The sequence below is a fragment of the Neovison vison genome, chromosome 7 (assembly GCF_020171115.1).
Source record: "Neovison vison isolate M4711 chromosome 7, ASM_NN_V1, whole genome shotgun sequence".
In the NCBI taxonomy this organism is placed as follows: domain Eukaryota; kingdom Metazoa; phylum Chordata; class Mammalia; order Carnivora; family Mustelidae; genus Neogale; species Neogale vison.
Window position 1 is genome coordinate 44,795,672 of NC_058097.1, and position 17,760 is coordinate 44,813,431.

General features: G+C 53.1%; 1 protein-coding gene across 2 annotated transcripts in view; it reads left to right on the forward strand.

The window, feature by feature from the left end:
* Window positions 1–17,760, forward strand: part of RYR1 (ryanodine receptor 1) — a 110,717-nt gene that overhangs the window by 64,783 nt on the left and 28,174 nt on the right. For both annotated transcript variants that reach the window (XM_044256551.1, XM_044256549.1), the window contains 19 exons: window positions 943–1,113; window positions 2,847–2,906; window positions 3,175–3,312; window positions 3,801–3,913; window positions 4,092–4,188; window positions 4,465–4,571; window positions 5,770–5,821; window positions 5,959–6,027; window positions 7,478–7,577; window positions 7,862–7,941; window positions 8,034–8,110; window positions 8,663–8,736; window positions 9,368–9,385; window positions 10,492–10,572; window positions 12,984–13,072; window positions 13,166–13,294; window positions 13,398–13,502; window positions 15,602–15,683; window positions 16,910–17,097. In XM_044256551.1, the coding sequence (XP_044112486.1) occupies window positions 943–1,113; window positions 2,847–2,906; window positions 3,175–3,312; window positions 3,801–3,913; window positions 4,092–4,188; window positions 4,465–4,571; window positions 5,770–5,821; window positions 5,959–6,027; window positions 7,478–7,577; window positions 7,862–7,941; window positions 8,034–8,110; window positions 8,663–8,736; window positions 9,368–9,385; window positions 10,492–10,572; window positions 12,984–13,072; window positions 13,166–13,294; window positions 13,398–13,502; window positions 15,602–15,683; window positions 16,910–17,097 (1,830 nt within the window). The remainder of the gene's footprint in view (window positions 1–942; window positions 1,114–2,846; window positions 2,907–3,174; window positions 3,313–3,800; window positions 3,914–4,091; window positions 4,189–4,464; window positions 4,572–5,769; window positions 5,822–5,958; window positions 6,028–7,477; window positions 7,578–7,861; window positions 7,942–8,033; window positions 8,111–8,662; window positions 8,737–9,367; window positions 9,386–10,491; window positions 10,573–12,983; window positions 13,073–13,165; window positions 13,295–13,397; window positions 13,503–15,601; window positions 15,684–16,909; window positions 17,098–17,760) is intronic.

The following is a 17,760-nucleotide window of genomic DNA, read 5'->3' on the forward strand; positions in this document are numbered from 1 at the left end:
TTTTCCCAAAGCATTGTGGTCTGAGGTCACAGGGAATGGGGTGGGCCAGGCACGCGCATGGTTGGGTTTAAGGCTTGGGCTCTGGGACCAGATTGACTTGGGTTCAGATCCTGACTGTTGGCAGTTGGCTGTGCGACCTTAGTCAAGTGTTTTGTTTTTTGAGCCTCACCTGGCATCTGGCCAGTGGCCCCTGGCCCCGGGGCTCTGCAAGGACCCAGTGGGATGCTGCATGTGGCCTCAATGGTGTCTTGGCACATATGTGGGCCATGCTCCGTCCTGTGAGCCGGGGTGGATGTGGCCAGAAGCTTGTCACTGGGGCTTGTCGGAGCTTGTCACTGGGGCTTCTCTTTGGCATGATTGGGATGGCCCTTGGCTCCAGAACACGGCTGTGGGACTCTGTGCCCCGTGTTTCTGCTTCCAGATCATTCTGGATCTCTCTTCCATCTTCTGTCTCCCCGTCTCTTTGTCTGTCTCTGTCTCTCAGCGTCTCTCTTTTCCTTCCAACTTCTTTTGTCTCTTGAGACTTCATGGTTCTGCATCTTTCTTTCATTCTTGGGAACTCACTCTTGGGATATAAAATGTCAGGTTGTGTGTGTTGTGGGGGAGGGAAGTTGTGGTGAAGAAGTCGTTAGGGGATTCTGGAAGAGACTTCCAGAGGTTGAGAAAGGCCTGGAATTTGGGGAAATCTGGAAGGGTCTGGGATGGAGGCTGGGAATATAGGCTAGACAGAGACTTGGGTCTGGCAGGATCTAGGGTGAGGGCTAGGGGCTTTGCTGAAAGATCAGCAAAATCTGGGGTGGAAACTGATGCCGGCCCTGAGGTGGGGGAGGGGACATCTGGCACCCAGGCTTTGGGCTGGAAGATGGACAGTTACAGAAGCCTGGGCTGGGGCCTGGGGCCAGGCTGGGAGTTGGGCTAGTGCTGAGCCCCCTGTCCCCACAGTCAGGTGGCTCAGACCAGGAACGCACCAAGAAGAAGCGCCGAGGGGACCGGTACTCTGTGCAGACATCCCTGATTGTCGCCACGCTCAAGAAGATGCTGCCCATCGGCCTGAATATGTGTGCGCCCACGGACCAGGAACTCATCACACAGGCCAAGAACCGCTATGCCCTGGTGCCTGCACCACCCCATGATGGCACCTGCCAGCACCTGACCCCACACCCCACCAAGCCCCTGGGACCCTCCTGAGCCCCAAGGATCCCCCTGGGAGCCCTCTCTTAGGACCCTAATGAATCTTTCTCCAGGACCCTGAGGACTCATGGGGTCCCTTAGGATGTCCTAAGACTTTCCCCAGGGTGCTGAGGACCCCTTTCAGGATACTTCCAAAACCCTAAGACCTGAGGACCCTAACTGGAACCCAGTTAGGAACCGAAACTCATGAGTATCATTAAGACCGGTGGGGCCCAAGGACCATAGGGAGCCTTGAAGGACCCTACTGAACGCTGCCCACTCCCCGACCATGCCTGACATATTAGGACCCCGTGGCCCTGCGGAGACACCATGAGCCCTCCTGAGACTCCTCTCAGTTCTCCACCAGGACCTCCCAAACCTCCTTGGGATCCGTCGAGTCCCCCATGATCCCACTGGCTCTCTCCTGAACCTCTGGGTCCCTACTGAGCTCTCCAGCTCATCACCTCTTTCCCTTGGGGCCTCATAACTCCACCCTCTGGATTCTGTTCATATAGAAGAGCCCCCAAAGACTTGGGTTCCAGTGAACACTCTGATCCCAGTAGCCCCGCAGGACTGGCTGCTTCCCCAGAACCACACGCAAGCCTCAGATGCTTCAGGATTCCTGAGATGGGTTGATCCCACCACCCTCCCCCAACCCTCCTAAGCCCTCTGAGGCTCCAAGGAGGCCTCCCAGGATCCCACTTACCCTTTGTACGGGATAACAACCCCCATGCTTGTCAACCATAGGGATCCTAAGAATCCCCCCAGGACCTTGCCAACAGCCTATTAACCGCTTGGGGCACTGACTACCACTGGTATCACAAACACCCCCTTTCCTGGAACTCTAAAGAATCCTTCCCTCAGGACCTCAAACTCCTCCTAGGACCTGTTGGGTCTTCCCAAGAACCCAAAGAGCCCTTCAGGGCCCCTTTGACCCCTCAAGTTGGTCTTTGAGGGTCCCTCTCTCCTGGGGATCTCAGGAATCCCCCCTTACTGACCCTTCCTTTGGCCTCCACAGAAATCCCACTGGTGACTTGATCTGCTTGATCCCTCATGACCTCTGGTGATCTTGCCATTTCCCTTACAACTCCCTCCACCTCCTCTGATCTTCAAAAACTCCCTTTCCACCTCCCAGCCCCTTTATTTATTTATTTCTTTAAAAAGATTTTATTTATTTATTTATTTCACAGAGAGATCACAAGTAGGCAGAGAGAGGAGGAAGCAGGCAGAGAGAGGGGGAAGCAGGCTCCCTGCTGAGCAGAGAGCCAGACGTGGGGCTTGATCCCAGGACCCTGAGATCATGACCTGAGCTGAAGGCAGAGGCTTAAACCACTGAGCTACCCAGGCGCCCCCCAGCCCCACTTTAACCCTCCTCTGACCCCCAGTCATCCATCGGTGGCCTTATTTGACCTTCGAGAACAATCTCTCATTACTCCCTACCTCCTCCCACACTCCAAGCCCCTCTAATTTTTACTGTCTCTTCAAGGTGCATCTGTGGCCTCTAGGACTCCCTTTGGACCATTCCTGACCTTTGGACCCTTTCAGTTTCTCCCAGAACCCAACTCCCTCACACACATACACACCAGCTACAGGGTGTTGGCCTGGAAAGGAATGGGATGTGGGTTAAGGAGGATGCTGGGCCATCATTGTGACCCAGCTTCGCCATGTCTCCCCAGAAAGACACAGACGAGGAGGTCCGGGAATATCTGCAAAACAACCTTCACCTTCAGGGAAAGGTACCTTTCTTAATCTGCAAGCAAAAGGGACGTGTTTAGGATAATAGCAACTGTGAGAGCCAAGTACTCTTACTCCCTACCTGGCATTGAAAGAGGGACCTTAACTTATACTCACCCACTGAATCGGCATAGCACCGAGAAAGGGGGGCGGGGCAGCCAGAGGAGTCCACCTCGCACGCAGAGGGGCCCTCACACGAGCCCCGCTGGGGAGCGGGGAGCCGCCCGGGGAGGGACCCTCATGCCGGGCCCCTGTCCTTCCTCCCATCAGGTCGAAGGCTCCCCTTCTTTGCGCTGGCAGATGGCCCTGTACCGTGGTGTCCCGGGCCGTGAGGAGGACGCCGATGACCCTGAGAAAATCGTGCGCAGGGTTCAGGAAGTGTCTGCGGTGCTCTACCACCTAGAGCAGGTGGCTGGGGCTGGAGGCGTCTCAGAGGGGTGGGGCCGAAGCATGGGTCTGTGGGCGGGGTCTAAGGAGGAACTTTGGTTGGAGCCTGGAGTTTAACTCTAGAATGGAAATTCGGCTCTGGGGCAGGATCTGGTGCCCAAATCTTGGGCCGAGGAGCTTGGGGCTGGAGACAGACCCTGGGGTCTAGAGTGGGACCTGGAATCAAGACCCTTGACTTTGGGCAGGACCGTGGGTGGGTCGTGGGATGGTGGCGGGCCTGGCTAGTGACCCGGCACCTGTGGGCGGGGCCTAGGAAAGATGGTGTGGTCTGGAATTTAAAGCCCAGGGTGGAACCTTGACTCTGTTGGCACAACCAGCGTGTTCCTCTGGCCCTGCAAGTTGGGCCTGAATTTGGGGCTAGACATGCATGGGCAGTTTTGCTCTGGGACTGGGAGTGGGGATCAGGTCAGGGGCAGAGTTTGGGGACATGACAGATTGCCGCCCCCTAGACCGAGCACCCTTACAAATCCAAGAAGGCCGTGTGGCACAAGCTCTTGTCCAAGCAGCGCCGGAGGGCAGTGGTTGCCTGTTTCCGCATGACCCCCCTGTACAACCTGCCCACGTAAGACCCCCAGGGAGGACGGAGGCTTGGGGGTGGTGGAGAAGGGGTGACTGAGGAGGCGGGAGGAGGGGGCGCCACCACGATGGGGTCTGGTTGGGGAAGGTAGATGTGCGGGAGGATAACGGAGGCGCGGTGCGGGCCATGGTCTCGGGGGACGCCGCACGCCTTTCCCCTGCAGGCACCGGGCCTGTAACATGTTCCTGGAGAGCTACAAGGCCGGGTGGATCCTGACTGAAGACCACAGCTTTGAAGACCGCATGATCGATGACCTTTCAGTGAGCTGGATGGGACCTGCCTGGGAGTGGAGGGGGCAGGGCTGAATGGGGGCGGGGGGGGGGCGGCGCTAGCTTGCTGGCTGCCCACTTCAGCAGTCGCCCTCCATATTGAGGAGTACGGGAAAGGCGGCAGCAGGCTTGGGGAGAGATAAGGGGAAGGGCTTATACGTGGGGGGTGGGGTGGCAGAGAAAAAAATCTAGCCCTGCAAGGCTATGGCCGAGGGAGACAGGAGGGGACTCTAGAAATCCCCTTTCCAAGCCCCACACCTCCCCCAGAAAGCTGGGGAGCAGGAGGAGGAGGAGGAGGAGGTGGAGGAGAAGAAGCCGGACCCCCTACATCAGCTGGTCCTTCACTTCAGCCGCACAGCTCTGACTGAGAAGAGGTGAGGACCTTTCCTGTGTCCTGGGACGGGATCTACATCCTCCCACCCGGCAACCTCCCTGTTCCTCAAGACAGACCCTCTGTGTCCCTGGGGAGCCCCACAGCTGATCTTTCAGTGTCATTTTCCCCTGACAGGCCCAGGCCACGGTGCCTTGTTTTGTAGGCTGAGCGCTTGGCAAGCCATCTCTTCTAATAGAGCTCACGTCACAGGCAATATTGATGAAAGCTTTGTCTTTCTCGAACAAAATCAGTAGATTATGAGAAGAAAAATCAGCATATTTTAACAGATTTTCAATAAGGTGGATTGTTTAATTTCTGGACAGGACCACATGCTGGGCAGAAAGGAGAAAGTCTCCTCTCCCCCTCCCCCTGCCCCCAGTAAGATCAAGATATTTTTATCCAAAAAAAGGCACTCTCCTTGGCAGACCTCTGCACAGATCTCATTGGCCAGAATTCTGACCTCAGGCCACCCCCAGCTACAAGGGAGACTGGGGCATCCAGCGCTCTGTTTTTCATCCTTTGGAAAGCCAGGACTCTGGAGTTAGATAAGGTAGGCCTGAGTCACAGCACAAGCTGTGGGACTCGGCCAAGAAGGATCTTGGGTTGACTTATCTGTAAAATGAGGCTAGTAATAGATCTACCTATCTAATCCTGTCTCAAAATAATAGGGCTATTGTGAGGATTAATGTGTTATGACAGAAAGCACTTAGAATAGGGACTGACCTAGAGTAAACACTCAATAGGTGTTGGCCACTACTACTCCTATTATTATTATTATTATTTATTATTATTATCATTATTATTATTATTAAGGCCCAAGAGGGTGGTTGGTCATAGTTATCAAACGAGCCAATAGCCGGATGCTTGCTCCAGGCATCATACACGCTATTTTCTCAAGCCCAGGGGAAAGGGAACCCCTCTGCCGATCCCTCCAGCAAACCCAGAATGAATTCCAGTGGACCCACATGAAGCACAGGACCATCTTGTCCCTATGACCGAGGCCAAGCCTGTTAAACATGCTAATTGGCTAAGTCTTGATCACACTCACCCCCTCTGGCAGTGGACAGTGGACCCCCCAATGCCCAACTACACAGCCCGGGCATGGGGAGGGGTGGCTCTCCAAAGGGAAACTAGAAGCAGTTATAGGATGGGGGTCCTCTCCACTGGGCCCTGATCATCTCCCCCACTTACTTCCTTAGCAAACTGGATGAGGATTACCTGTATATGGCATATGCTGACATCATGGCAAAGGTGAGGTCCTGCCCCCTCCCCCCGCCTTCCTGGGCACATTCCCTTCTCCCCAGCTGCAATGCCTGCCCGCTTAGAGGGGTCTGGGTGAACTAGGGGATCTCCTCTGTTCACCGTCATCTCTAATGTCCTGTCCCCAGAGCTGCCACATGGAGGAGGGAGGGGAGAATGGCGAAGCAGATGAGGAAGAAGTGGAGGTGTCCTTTGAGGTAGGTGGGGTCAGGAGGTCCCTGAGGAAAGGGCAAAGGGAAGTCATTCCCTGTTCATTCAGGCTGTGTTCACAGAGTAGTGCTCTGGGCCCAGCCCTGTGCTGGGTCATGTTGGGGACACAACCGTGACTGTCGTTCACCTGGGGAGAGACGGATACATCAACCCGACAGGAACAGCAAAGATGATTCACGGTGGTGGTATGGGAGGCTCAGGCAGAGTGGGCAGGGCAGAATGGGGGAGGCAGGGGAATCCAGGGAAGCTCAGGGGGACACAAGCGGGGGGTGAGGGGAGTAGTTATGGCAGCTGGGGAAGCCCAAGCAAGGGGAAGGGTCAGGGAGGGCTCTTCAGAGGAGGGGATGTCTGAGCAGGAGGATAAAGGGAGTGTGCCTGGGGCACCTGGGTGGCTCAGTGGGTTAAGCCTCTGCCTTCAGCTCAGGTCATGATCTCAGGGTCCTGGGATCAAGCCCCACATCAGACTCTCTGCTCAGTGGGGAGCCTGCTTCCCTTCCTTTCTCTGCCTGCCTTGCTGTTTACTTGTGGTCTCTGTCAAATAAATAAAAATCTTTAAAAGGAGTGTGCCAGGGGCACCTGTGTGGCTCAGTGAATTGGGGCCTCTGCCTTTGGCTCAGATCATGATCCCAGGACTCTGCGATTGAGCCCCACATCGGGCTCTCTGCTCAGCAGGGAGCCTGCTTCTCCCTCTCTCGCTCTGCTTGCCTCTCTGCCTACTTGTGATCTCTGTCTGTCAAATAAATAAATAAGATCTTAAAAAAAAATAAAAAATAAAAGGAGTATGCCAGAGGAAGAAAAGGGGAAATGTGTTCCAGAAGGGGGAACAGCATATGCAAAGATCAGGCAGTGAGAAAGAACTGATAAACATGAAGTTAACTCATCCATTCATCATTAAGGCAGTCAGCAAACATTTCCCTGAGTTTCTTAACGTTTTTGGTGCCTGGGTCCCTTTTAATATCTACTGAAGCCTTTCTTGGAATCATCCTTTTGGTTTTTTAAAAGATTTTATTTATTTATTTTGGGGGGCACAAGTCGGGGAGAAGGGCAGGGGGAGAGGGAGAAACAGACTGCCCGTTGAATGTACACCCTGATTCGGGGCTTGATCCCAGCATCCTGGGATCATGACCTGAGCTGAAGGCAGATACTTAACCAACTGAGCCACCCAGGCACTCTGACCTCCTAGAATGTGTCTTTGAACCCCTTGGGGGTCCACGGGCCCGGATTAAGATTGCTCCATGTCTGGCCCCATGCTCTGAGGACAAGAGACAAGTGGTAGACTTCAGTGCCAGGGGACAGAGAGAGCTCACAATTAAAGGAATGAGCCAGCAGATATGGTTGGAGCAGGGAGCGGAGGGCTGAGGGCTGAGGCTGTGAGGGGCAAAGGCTGGGCTACTGAGCCCAGACTCACTGGGCGCCATGGGCCTGGCTCCGCTGCAGGAGAAAGAGATGGAGAAACAGAGGCTGCTGTACCAGCAGGCGCGGCTGCACAACCGGGGAGCCGCCGAGATGGTGCTCCAGATGATCAGTGCCTGCAAAGGTGCCTTCCCGCAGGCACTCCTCCTGGGCACATGCACCCGTCCCCAGTCTCCCCCAGCCCCCCATTTCCTGGGGACCCCATGGCTCACTCTCCCACCCTGCCTGCGCCTCGCACCCCAGCCCTTGCACATCCCACTCACCTTGCAATTTCTTGCTCTTCCTTCACTATGGCACGCGACCCCAGCCCCTTCTCCTGCATACCCTGGGATGGTTGTCTTCTGGTGGGTGGAGAACAGGGCTCCCAGACTGAGTGCGCTGTCTTTGCCCCACCCCCACCCGCTCCAGGAGAGACGGGCGCCATGGTGTCCTCCACCCTGAAGCTGGGCATCTCCATCCTAAACGGAGGCAATGCAGATGTGCAACAGGTAACAGGAGCAAGGACCTGGGAGGAAAGCACAGAGCTCTAGAAGCTCCCGTGTGACTCCCACTTTCCCTGATGCTCCCGCCCCCTCTGTAGAAAATGCTGGATTATCTGAAGGACAAGAAGGAAGTGGGCTTCTTCCAGAGTATCCAGGCGCTGATGCAAACATGCAGGTAGGGTCTAGCAGACCTCCGGTGGGTTAAACACCTTCGGTGTGGCTGAGACCCTGCCCCTGGTACCACCTCCAGGAACGTGGACCCACTCTAAGGTGTACTGGGAGGCGATTATCACAATAGTAAGAACGGACAGCTGGAACCAGAAGCTTGTAGTGAATTCAGGGGGCATTCAGGCAGCAAGGAATCAGGGCTCTCTTCTGATAACCCCCATTCATGTGACTACTACTGTCCGCCTTTGTTCTCTTCTGTCCACTGACTTTTCCTCCCCACCCCTTGAAGCTTTGGCTAACTGAGGGTTTCTGTTTTCTCCTGATTCCAGCTTGTTGTACATATGTCATTCCAGCCCCACCTTACTTGACAGCGGCTGCCACATGCCTTCTCCCAGTTCTGTTTGTGCTTCTGTGCTTCCTCTTGATTTCAGCTCATGCATGCTTTACCGTGGCTCTCTGCCCAAACTGGGTGTGTGGGGGGGGAAGGGGGTGCCTGTGGGGCTCTGGAAGAGTGAGGCAGAGGCCTTAGCCCATCTGCCCCATCTTTCCTTTCTCCCAGCGTCCTGGATCTCAATGCTTTCGAGAGACAGAACAAGGCAGAGGGGCTGGGCATGGTGAACGAGGATGGAACTGGTGAGGCCCTCTCTTGGGCTTCCCACTCCTGGGACGTCCTCTTCCTTCGGGATCGCCCCCTCGCCCACATTGCCCAGAGCTCCCTTCCTCCAAGACACCCCCCCACCCTATGACCATCACCAAGTTCCACCCCCCCCCAGAGTGATCCCCAGTTGTGCCCCCACATTCCTCCAGGGTCTCCCTCCTCAGGGTCCCCACCCCTGGCTGTCCTTCCGTCCTGTGTTCTCCCCCTGCCTCCCATCACCACACCGACCGGACCCTCCACACGCCCCAAGTCTCCCACCCTGGTTGCTGTTCTCATTAATGCCCCTAATCCAGGTTAATTGAGTCTCCTCTTTGCCGTGTTGTGATGTGTCTAACTTTTCTGCCCTGATCCTCGCCTCCTGCCTCTCCACCTCTACTTGTCCATCTCTTTCTCTTCCCTCTTCTTTCTCTCCCTCTGCTTTTACCCCCCATCTCCTACTCTGTCTCCTTATGGCTCTGATCCTCTGTGGTCGCTCCTCTCTCTGTGTTGATGTCTTCGTCCCTGACTGTGTCACTGTTTATCTGTGTCTGTCTCTCTGTCTCCTTCCTGTCTCTCTTTTGCCTTCTTTTCTCCTGCTTCCTCCTCCCATCCTGTTGGCTGCCCCAGTCATCAATCGCCAGAACGGTAATTCCCCCAGCCCATTCCCCTTGCTATGCTACTGCATCCCTCCCTTCTAACCCCCAACCGTCCCCTCCACCTGGGGGCTGAGGATCTGGGACATCCAGGGAGGGAGGAACTCTTCAGTGATGGCGTCATGCTCGCAGAAAGTCTTGAGCCGGAGACCAAGACTCGGGTCCCAGATTAGCCACTAACAACAACTGGAGACTGTGAACAAGTCTCTTACTTTCTATAAGCCTGCTCCCCACTGTGTAAACAGATGCTAGAGAAGATGGCAAGATCCCTTTCCAGCTAGACGTTCTCAGGCTTCTAGACCCAGATTCGCAGTCCCGGGGTGGGGTAATCCCCACTGCCGCGCACCCCGCTCTCTGCGCCCGCGACCCCAGATTGGTCAAGTCTGAAGTTCCCATTCGCCAACCAGATTGGTTGCCCCGAGCATCCACTCTGATTGGTGCGCGTGCCTCATCTGCGCCTGCTCTGGTTGGCCCATTCCTGTCTAGCCTCCCTCTCTCTCTCTCTATCTCTTTTCCCTCCCCTAGAGCCCGTGGTGATTGGCTTCTTTCAGATGCCCATTCGGATTGGCCTATGTTTACACACCTCTCCCATGCATCTCCTGGATTGGCTGCTTTCAAGGCATCTGAGCCAATTGGCTGGCTTTCGATCCCACTCCCTGTCCAATCCCCTCCTGCTTAGAGCCTTTGCTTGAAAGTGACTCCAATCCCCATAATCCATTAACCCCACCCCCTCCAGGCCCTGGATGGGGCCAAGGGAGATACCAGCTGCCTGAACCTCTGCTGGGTGGGCAGACATTCCTGACGTCATTCAAGTGGTGATGTCAGAGGGACAGTGATGTTTAGAAAGAAGCTTGAGGCCCCAGCTTCATGACGCAGGGCCCCTCTGGTCTTCATCTGCTGATGACTCTGAAACCGGGTCTCCCTGGTGTCATGGAAGCCGGTGACCCTCACAGCCTCTTTGAAGTGGCAGCTGCTCCTCCCTACGTAGCTTTGTGCATGTGTGTGGAGTGTACAAGGGCCGTGTGCATGCGAATGCTCTGTCCTGCCGTGTCTGACCCCCTTCTGGGCCCTGTCCCCCTCTTCTCCCCCCCACCCCAGGAGAGAAGGTCATGGCAGATGACGAATTCACTCAAGACCTGTTCCGATTCCTACAACTGCTCTGTGAGGGGCACAACAATGGTGAGGAGGAGGGGTGGGTGGAAGGGTGAGTGGAAAGGAGGCCAAGGTTTGGGGTCAGTCTGCAAGGGTTGCCTGAGTTCATCTCCCAGCCCCTCACCCCTTATGGATGGTGGCTTCACCAGCCATCCTTGACCCGATTGTCCATCCTTCGTTTGCAGCCATTATCGAGCCTTGTCCTCCCACCTTCCTGAATCCCCCTCAGATTTCTGCAATGTGGCCACTTTGCTTCACTTGCACCTCCTCTAGCCAGTCCAGATTCACCAAAACCAGTTTGTCCCCAAATCACTGTGAGCACCAGATGAGTGCCTCGCCACATGCTGTGTTCCCCTACAGGTGTCTTGCAGCAGCTGGCCAAAGTTATGTAAATGTGGTGGATTTCTGTGCTTGGGTTGAATTTGTTAGAATCACTTCTTAATTTTGCTTATAAAATAGTTTGCCAGGATGAAGGCCTTACAGATTCTTTCCGAACTCAAACAAGTTTCCCCAGCTTTCATCCTGGCACACAGTTTCAGCAGATCAAGGATAACACAGCAAGCTAAGGAAACGCATCACTAACAAGAACATATAACCCTATGTGGCCCATGTCACTCACAACATTAAAAGGACAGTCAGAATTCTGTATGACAAACATTCTACCCAAGGCTGTTTCCTATAACAAGTATGCACAGTGTCAAGGTTGTGGTTATAACACATAGCAGGGGATTATGAAACCACAGACTGCCCAGAAACTACCTTCATCACAACAGTGGGAGTAATCACAAATCTAACTTCCACAGAACCTGCACCCCATTTGGCTGGTGTTCACTACAGTGAACCCACTTGTAAATTTCTTTACTCTTCATTCTCCTCTGTTCAATGGTGGGTAAGGCATGGTCCATGGCTTTGCATTCTCAAAAGCTCTTATCTCCACAACTTCTTGTTCTTCAAGGTTTATGTAATACTGTTGTGCCATGGGACAAGGATTTTCTCTCTTTAACTGTAATTAAGGTGGAATCTGTCTTTGGGGTTTTATTTTTATTTTTTTTAAAGATTTTATTTATTTGACAGAGGGAGAAAGGTCACAAGTAGGCAGAGAAGCAGGCAGAGGTGGGGGGTGGGGGAGCAGGCTCCCCTCCGAGCAGAGAGTCTGATGCGGGGCTCTATCCCAGGACTCTGAAATCATGACCTGAGCCGAAGGCAGAGGCTTAACCTACTGAGCCACCCAGACGCCCAGTCTTTGGGGTTTTAAATGAATTTTATTCCCTGGATCTCTGATTTCTTGGAAACAAAAATGTTCTAACAGGTGGAATTCCTCTCTCCTACCAAATTTGCAATCCAGTCCTCTACATGAAGTTGTGGGTTCATTAGCCAGCCCAATCAAATAAATATTTGAGGGGGACCTGGGTGGCTCAGTGGGTTAAGCCTTTGCCTTCGGCTCAGGTCATGATCTCAGGGTCCTGGGATAGAGCCCTACATCGGGCTCTATCCTCAGCGGGGAGCCTGCTTCCCTCTCCCTGCCTGCCTCTCTGCTTACTTGTGATTTCTGTCAAGTAAATAAATCTTAAAAAAACACAAATAAATATTTGAAATAGCTTTCAAATCTCAGATGCTTTGCATGTCTTGACTATTCGGTACCATTCAAAATAGACAAAAGGTTTGTCTAATATATATGTCTGTGGCCATGTTCTCAGTTGACAGATCTCTTTACAGGAGAGGGAAGCTGTAAATGTACCCATTTAGGCATAGTAAATGCTCAATAAACTTGTAGTACCAAAGAATAAGTGGCCGATCTTCATCTCACATTAGCATATAACATATGCTCAATAAATACTTGTTGGATAAATGAATGAATAAATAACCAATCTTCCATCTCCCCCATCACATAGTAGGCATTCAATAAAAATTTTTGGAAACCAGTGGAAGACTAAATCTCCATATTCCCGTGATACACTGTATGTGCTCAAGAAACATATTTTGGGGGGACGCCTGGGTGGCTCAGTTGGTTGGACGACTGCCTTCGGCTCAGGGCGTGATCCCGGAGTCCCGGGATCGAGTCCCACATCGGGCTCCCAGCTCCATGGGAAGTCTGCTTCGCTCTCTGACCTTCTCCTCGCTCATGCTCTCTCTCACTGTCTCTCTCTCTCAAATAAATAAATAAAAAATCTTTAAAAAAAAAAAAAAAGAAACATATTTTGGGGGAATAAAATGAAGAAATGACCCTCTACCATATCTGGCATCTAGTAGGCCCTCGATAAATGGTTACTACCTAAATGAATAAATGACCCTCACCTTCCTCTGACACACAGTAGGTAGTCGATAAAGACTAAATAAACTAACGATGATTATATGCCTTTGGCATACAACAGGCACTCAATAAACACTGATTACACACAGTAGACTCCCAATGAATGTATGACTTTTTATCTCCCTAGATTTCCAGAACTACCTACGGACACAAACGGGGAACACGACCACTATTAACATTATCATCTGCACAGTGGACTACCTCCTGAGGCTGCAGGTGAGGCCAGGAGGCCATCCAGGTGCGACCTAGCTCGAGGACTGCGGGGTCCATGAGTTGGCCAGTACCCCTTCACATCCCATTGGCCCCCAGGAGTCCATCAGCGACTTCTACTGGTACTACTCTGGCAAAGATGTCATTGAGGAGCAGGGCAAGAGGAACTTTTCCAAGGCCATGTCGGTCGCTAAACAGGTGTTCAACAGCCTCACGGAGTACATCCAGGTAGGGCCTGCCCGCTGGTGGGAGGCGAAATGCCCCTCCCCCCTCACTCCCGCTGGACCCCGCCCCCTGCCCAGTGCTCACTGCATCCCTCTGCAACCCCCAGGGCCCCTGCACCGGGAACCAGCAGAGCCTGGCACATAGCCGCCTCTGGGATGCTGTGGTGGGATTCCTGCACGTGTTTGCCCACATGATGATGAAGCTCGCTCAGGTTTGGGCCCCTCTCTTCTTCATCCAGCTGTTGCCGGGCATCCCCCCAAGTGGCCCATTTCCAAGTCAGTTTCACACCCTAGCCTTCTGGCATGTTCCAGACGCGTTCCCTCCGGGTGGCCCAATCCATCCTCCTCCTGGATGGGCTCTCTGTCACCACCAGTAGGCTGGTTTCCCACCCACACTTCCACTGGTCTGATGTGTAGGCCCCACCCCCTCCAGTCGGAGTTCCTCTATGATTGGTTGGTGTTCTTTTCTCTCTGAAGAGCTTCTCTCAGATTCTGACACCCGGGGGGATAGAAAGGGCTCCGCTTTCTAGGTCAGGGATTGGGACTGAAGGAGGGCTTTGTTTCTTTATTCTGCCTGCGGCAGATGACGCCTATCTCGGGCACCCATGATGTAAGGCCCCTGTCGAGCCCTTTTCCCATTTCTAGAATCCTGTGCTCCCCTTACCCTACCAGCCCCCTCCCCTTTGCAGCCTGGTCAGTGTCTCGTGAACACCTTGTCTGTTGGCTCTGTTTCTGTCTGGTAAACATATTCAAGGCTGCACCATCTCCATCCCGAACGTCATAAATGCCCCAGCTTCCCAGCAGATGGCACTGTTCTCTACACTGTATTCTCATTTCCCAGCAGGAAGCGTCTGGAGGGAGGGGAGGCTTGATCTAGTTATTCAAAGGGGCCACCGGGGCTGGCAGAAATCCTGTCTGTTGTCATCAGACTTTTTGAAAGGAGTTGAACTTGGGATGCAATTCCTCACTGTAAGTGCAGCCGCAGTTGTGTCGTTGGCGTGATCTTAAAAGTCTAGAGAATATCGGTGTTTTAGTGTAGAGTTCCAGACCCCGGGGTGTCAATTCATTAACCAAGGACTAGGGCTAGGTCACATGCGCTGGAAATCCAATGCAAAGTAGTGGCTTAAGGCGGGGAAAAAGAATTCATCAGTTCACATCAGAGATCCAGGGCCTAGAGTGATGTCAGCAGAAAGGTCTGTCTTCTCTCTGGCTTCAGTCTCAAGCAGGCTCTCACACTGTCTGGAAAAACGATGCCCCAGGGTTCTATGCACCCCTGTAACTGCTCCAGAGCGCAGAGGACCCCTTTTCTATGGAAGCTCCGACTTGCAGTTCTCTCTGATTGGACTATTGGGTCACATGCTCCTCCCTGAGCCAGTCACCGTGGCCAGGGGAAAGAGAGCTCTGATTGGCCAGATCTGGCCATATACCCGGCCCTGAAACCAGAAAGCGGGTTTAGCCCCACTTGATCTGAGAGTGCAGTTGTCGTGCGAAGCAGGGTGCTGGGTCAGACATCACCTGCAGACACATACCACAGGCTCCCACCCACATTAGGATCTTGAGATTCTGGTATGTTGGGATCTTAGAGTCAGAAGGCCAAGCTTTGAAACTGTGTTAGAATCAGGAACTTGAGAAGGAGCCTGGAATAAGGGAGCCTTACCTGCCATTTATCCAGTATCCTTCCCCCTCCTCTGCTGTATTCCCCCTCTTACTCTGCTGTATTAGGTAGAACCAGATGAGATGACCACTCGGTGGGTCAAAAATGCTCACATATTGCCAGTTTTACGTAGCTGAGCTTGGTACAAATAGGGACCATGAAACAGAACTCTGACCGTGAAGGAAGCTTATGTAGGACTTACATGAGGCACTGTGACAGGACAGGCAGTGTACCCCTACCTTCTCCCCAGATTGTTCACCAAAAGGCACTTGGCTGAGTCCTCCAGCCTTTCTCCTGAACCCAGCACCTTGCTTTTTCCATCGCACATTCATTCAACAAACATATATCAAGCACCCTTCCATAAGCCCCAAGCTTCTGCCGTCCCAGTCCCCCTTGGCCACCAGCTCTTGGCCCCACATGTCACCTGTCAAGACTGCTTCCCCCAGAGTGCCTGCCCCACCCCCACAATCTTGTCTCTCTGCCCCTTCCCCTGCTTCCGAGGAACATGTCTGGACTCGGGTCCCCTCGGAGGTAAGAGGGGAGTGAGAAGGGGTCTTAGGCCCTGCAGGGTGGGTCAAGAGGGGCGGAAGCAGCTGGAAGTGGGTAGGCATCTCTGCAGAGACCAGTCATCACATAACTGGGGTCTGGGGTCTCTAGGACTCCAGCCAGATCGAGCTGCTGAAGGAGCTGCTAGATCTCCAGAAGGACATGGTGGTGATGTTGCTGTCGCTACTAGAAGGTAAACCCCCAGCAGGTGGGGGTCTGGGGAGGGAACAAAGGGACCGACAAGCAGGGAATGGCCCTCTGAGACCCCAGAGACCCTAATCTTCAACTTCATCTGACATCGTGTCAAGGTCAAATGGGTTGGTGAAGGAGTCCCAGTAACGAGCTCAGCAAACACGTGCAGAGCACTCATATGCCAAGCCATGGCCATATGTGCCTTAGATCACTGACTCCCCAAAGAAATCTCAATAAGGTGGATGGCCCTGATGCTTTTTAAAGTTTACATAACTCATAGTTATTTATGTGTTTCCTTGTCAAATGTCTCAACTAGCTTTTGCTACCTAATGAATGTCCTCAAAACTTAGTGACTTAAAACGACCATAATTTATTGCTAATTAATAAAACAATATGGGGTACCTGGGTGGCTCAGTCAGCGAAGCATTCAGCTCTTAAGTTTGGCCCAGGTTACGATCTCAGGGTCATGAGATCGAGCCTGGCATCAGGTTCCTCACTTAGCGGGGAGTCTGCTGGAGATTCTCTCTCTCCCTCTCCTCCTCCTCCCGAATAAAGCAATAAATATTTTAAAAAATAAAATCTATATAAATAAATAAATAAAAGTGAAAGGTATAAGAAGAAGCTGGAGCCAGTGGGATCCCACTTTACCACAGTCTCCACTCCTCCCCACTGTCTTATCTTTGGCCCTACCTCACTCCACTCTGGACCTGCTTGGCCTCAGAGGACTAGTGGAAGGCTTCGGTGTGTGAGCTCTGAGGTCATGAAGCTTTGGCTTCAAAGCCTTCTCACCCCCTTGTAGGCTGGCATGTTGGGATCTTAGAGTGTGGATCCTGGTATGTTGGGATCCTGAGCGTGTGACTTTCTTTGAGTCCCAGCCTCTTTCCTCCATACAAATGGATAGTAACACCCCTCCTCTAGAAGGATGAGAGCATGCCAACCCAGCACTGGGCATGGCATCTGGGACCTGCTGGTAGCTTCTGGCATTGGTATCTCTCTTGGTGACTCCCCCCAGCTGTCAGGGAGGGACCGACAAGGTTCTCACACGACACTGATGCAGGTCAGGAAATGAGCCGTGCCCTCTGGGGGAGGGGTGGGTTCTGGCCGGGGACACTTCGACCAACATCATGCCTGGAGCCTGGTGGCTCCCGAGCTGGGGAAGGAGGCCAGGCGGTAGGGGTCCAGAAAGCAGGCTGCCCCAGGCCACACTGACCAGTTCCTTGCCCACAGGGAATGTGGTGAACGGCATGATTGCCCGGCAGATGGTGGACATGCTTGTGGAATCCTCGTCCAACGTGGAAATGATCCTCAAGTTCTTCGACATGTTCCTGAAACTCAAGGACATTGTGGGCTCGGAGGCCTTCCAGGACTATGTTACCGATCCCCGTGGCCTCATCTCCAAGAAGGACTTCCAGAAGGTGGGTGCTAGAAGTCAGGTGAATGGGGTGCCAAGTGGCAAGAGATGTCCCTCTGAGCCTCAGTTTCTTTACCTGTAAAATGGGGAGAACACTGTCTTTGGGGTTGTTTTGAAGGCAAAGTGCATGAACACAGATGAAAACCTTTATTTCTGTTATCATTATTCTTAGTCATAATTTTATGGTCATTATCGATCACGGTCATTCCATTGAGAAACATTTGTTGGATTTCTTCTCCATACTGGGTCCACTGCCGGTACCACCTGGGTCCACTGCCGGTACCACGGACACAGCAATAACCGAGACAGATACGGCTCTGCCTTCATGGAGCTTATAGTCTGATGAGGAGGCAGTCACTAATGACCATTACAGGTCAAAAAACGAGGTTTTTAGGAGGGAAGTGAAGGAAGCAGCCTTATCCAGGAGCCCCCTCATCTGTCTGTCAGTCCTCCCACCCCAGCTCTCCCCTCTCTCCCTGTGGAACTCCAGGTACGTCACTCAGCCTCTCTGAGACTCAGTTTCCTCCTCTGTGACACGGGACTAGGATAGTGACATTCACTGTCTCACAAGACCTCTGGGAGGCAGACAGCGTGTGGGCCGTTCCTGGAACACAGGGGCACTCAAGACATGCTCCCTACTATTATTCCTGCCAGATCTTTCCCCTCA